Here is a 2,123-nt window from a genome sequence, read left to right on the forward strand (position 1 = left end):
AACAGGTGTTCATGTCCTGACCAGACTTTCACCAGGAAATAGGTGTTCATGTCCTGGAGAAGTTAAGGAGAAAACACACAAGACTTATAACAAAGATCCTTTGACTTTGAATGCACCTTGATGATGAGGCTGGAGAAGAGCAGGTTGGAGGAGGTGGAGATGTTGATGGTGGTGCCGTAGGCGTTCTCTCCCTGATTCTCCAGGCGAGCAGACACCACCAGCCTCCTCCGCCCGGTCTCCACCACGTGCAGCGAGGCGTCGGCCGGCCGGCGCCAGCAGAGCGACCAGGCGGCTCCGTCCCTCCGGCTGCAGAACGTCCTGCAGGAGAAAACACACCAACCATCACCTGGACTCTTCATGAGGAAAACCTGTTTCTGAGGATCGGTCGTCACCAGCTAACCTTTCCATCCACCTGTCAATCAAATTATCTGAAGTTGGGTAAAAATCCTTTATCCTTAATCCTTTACAACCAATAAAAACCTGTTACGTGATGACATCACACTGTTACGCTGTTTTAGAGTCAGACTGGTGTATCGGATTGGTTGGAGACATTTTAAGGTGTTTCTATTCATTTTCACTGAATCACACAACAGACGTCAACCATCACATGATAAATATGGGACAGGTTGTAACAGAGCTCATTTTCCAGATGCAAATGCAGATGCAACTTGTCTTTTATTGCCCCCCCCGGCACCGTTGCGAGAACCTTTTTTGAGACATGTCTCTCTGTCTGAGCGTCTTCCATTGTCTCCGCAGGACGTCCCACGGCTCATCCTAACCTCTGTCGGCCATTTCCTTTTACGAGTTCCTGATCAATTAAATCCAGAAAGTCTCTTGTCTCCTCGTCCGTCCACGTCCATACGTCTTTGTCCCCCCCACCCCTCCCCATGTGTGAGACAGAAAGGAAACACTGGGGGACATGAACTACAACTTCTTCTTCATTGTTTTGTGGTGGATTGCAACAATAAAAGGACCTAAAACCTAATCACAACTCATTATTTATTCTGAAAATAAGGTTTCCATCGGCGTTTATCACGTAAGAAGAAAATCATCAAGAGAAAATCTGATGAGACCGAACAGATTTCCTTTGAAAGTCATGAAATTCCATCGGATTTTCCTGCTTCCTGAAGGCATTTTTCATTCATTATCACTTGATTAGCATAAAAACGTGCAGATGGAGACGGAGCTACTCACTCAACATCCAGCAGGTCGGTGTGGCTGTGGAGGACGAGGTCGGGGACGCAGGTGTCCTCCTGCTCACAGCCGTTCCAGAAGGGAAGCTAAACATAAAAAACACATTATGTCATTGGTCTTTAATGAGGAAAAAAAACCTAAACTCAGATTTAGTTCTTCACGCAGTTAGAAAATCTCCAAGAAACTCCAGAATCAAAACCACGAGTCCAAACACACCGCTAGGCTGCTGGTCTACAGGTAGTTCAGCAGTGGCACACAACAAGAGGGCAACAAGAGGGACACATGAGGACAACTTGAGGACAACATGAGGACAACATGAGGAGAACATGAAGACAACATGAGGGCAACTTGAGGACAACATGAAGACAACATGAGGAGAACATGAAGACAACATGAGGAGAACATGAAGACAACATGAGGACAACTTGAGGACAACATGAGGAGAACATGAAGACAACATGAGAACAACATGAGAACAACTTGAGGACAACATGAAGACAACATGAGGACGACATGAGGACAACATGAGGACAACATGAGGACAACATGAGGGCAACATGAGGGCAACATGAGGACAACATGAGGGCAACATGAGGGCAACATGGGGATTAATGAGTTTGGGGGGCAGTAGCTCCTGTAGACCTCTAGGGGGACCGAAGCGTTCTCTGCTGTTGCTTTAAGTGTGAAAGCAATCTAAGAATCATTAGACCTTATTTATTATTATGTGTTATTTATTCATTATGACTCCTTCTACAGAGCTCAACCCTGACCCAACGGTGCTGGATGTAGGATGCAGGGGACAACCTCTCACCTCAGTCCTCAGGACGCTGGACCAGTCGGGGTCCAACACCGGCCCCTCGTCTGGGCTGCTCAGCCCCGTCTCCAGAGACACCGCGATGGGACGCCCGTAGTCAGTGGTCTCCTGTTCA

At 47.4% G+C, this 2,123-nt stretch overlaps 1 protein-coding gene and 1 long non-coding RNA gene across 2 annotated transcripts in view; one reads left to right on the forward strand and one right to left on the reverse strand.

Annotated features, from left to right (window-relative positions):
- Positions 1–2,123, forward strand: part of LOC117948971 (integrin alpha-2-like) — a 27,140-nt gene that overhangs the window by 21,704 nt on the left and 3,313 nt on the right. Inside the window, exons 15-16 of the mRNA XM_034878940.1 lie at positions 204–438; positions 1,951–2,072. Of these exons, the coding sequence (XP_034734831.1) occupies positions 204–438; positions 1,951–2,072 (357 nt within the window). The remainder of the gene's footprint in view (positions 1–203; positions 439–1,950; positions 2,073–2,123) is intronic.
- On the reverse strand, positions 106–2,119 carry LOC117949783. Its single transcript, XR_004657730.1, has 3 exons — positions 2,006–2,119; positions 1,195–1,280; positions 106–318 (listed from the first exon to the last, which is right to left on the reverse strand). It is a non-coding gene; the product is annotated as an uncharacterized LOC117949783 (long non-coding RNA).

The sequence above is a fragment of the Etheostoma cragini genome, chromosome 8 (genome assembly GCF_013103735.1).
Source record: "Etheostoma cragini isolate CJK2018 chromosome 8, CSU_Ecrag_1.0, whole genome shotgun sequence".
NCBI classification, from domain to species: domain Eukaryota; kingdom Metazoa; phylum Chordata; class Actinopteri; order Perciformes; family Percidae; genus Etheostoma; species Etheostoma cragini.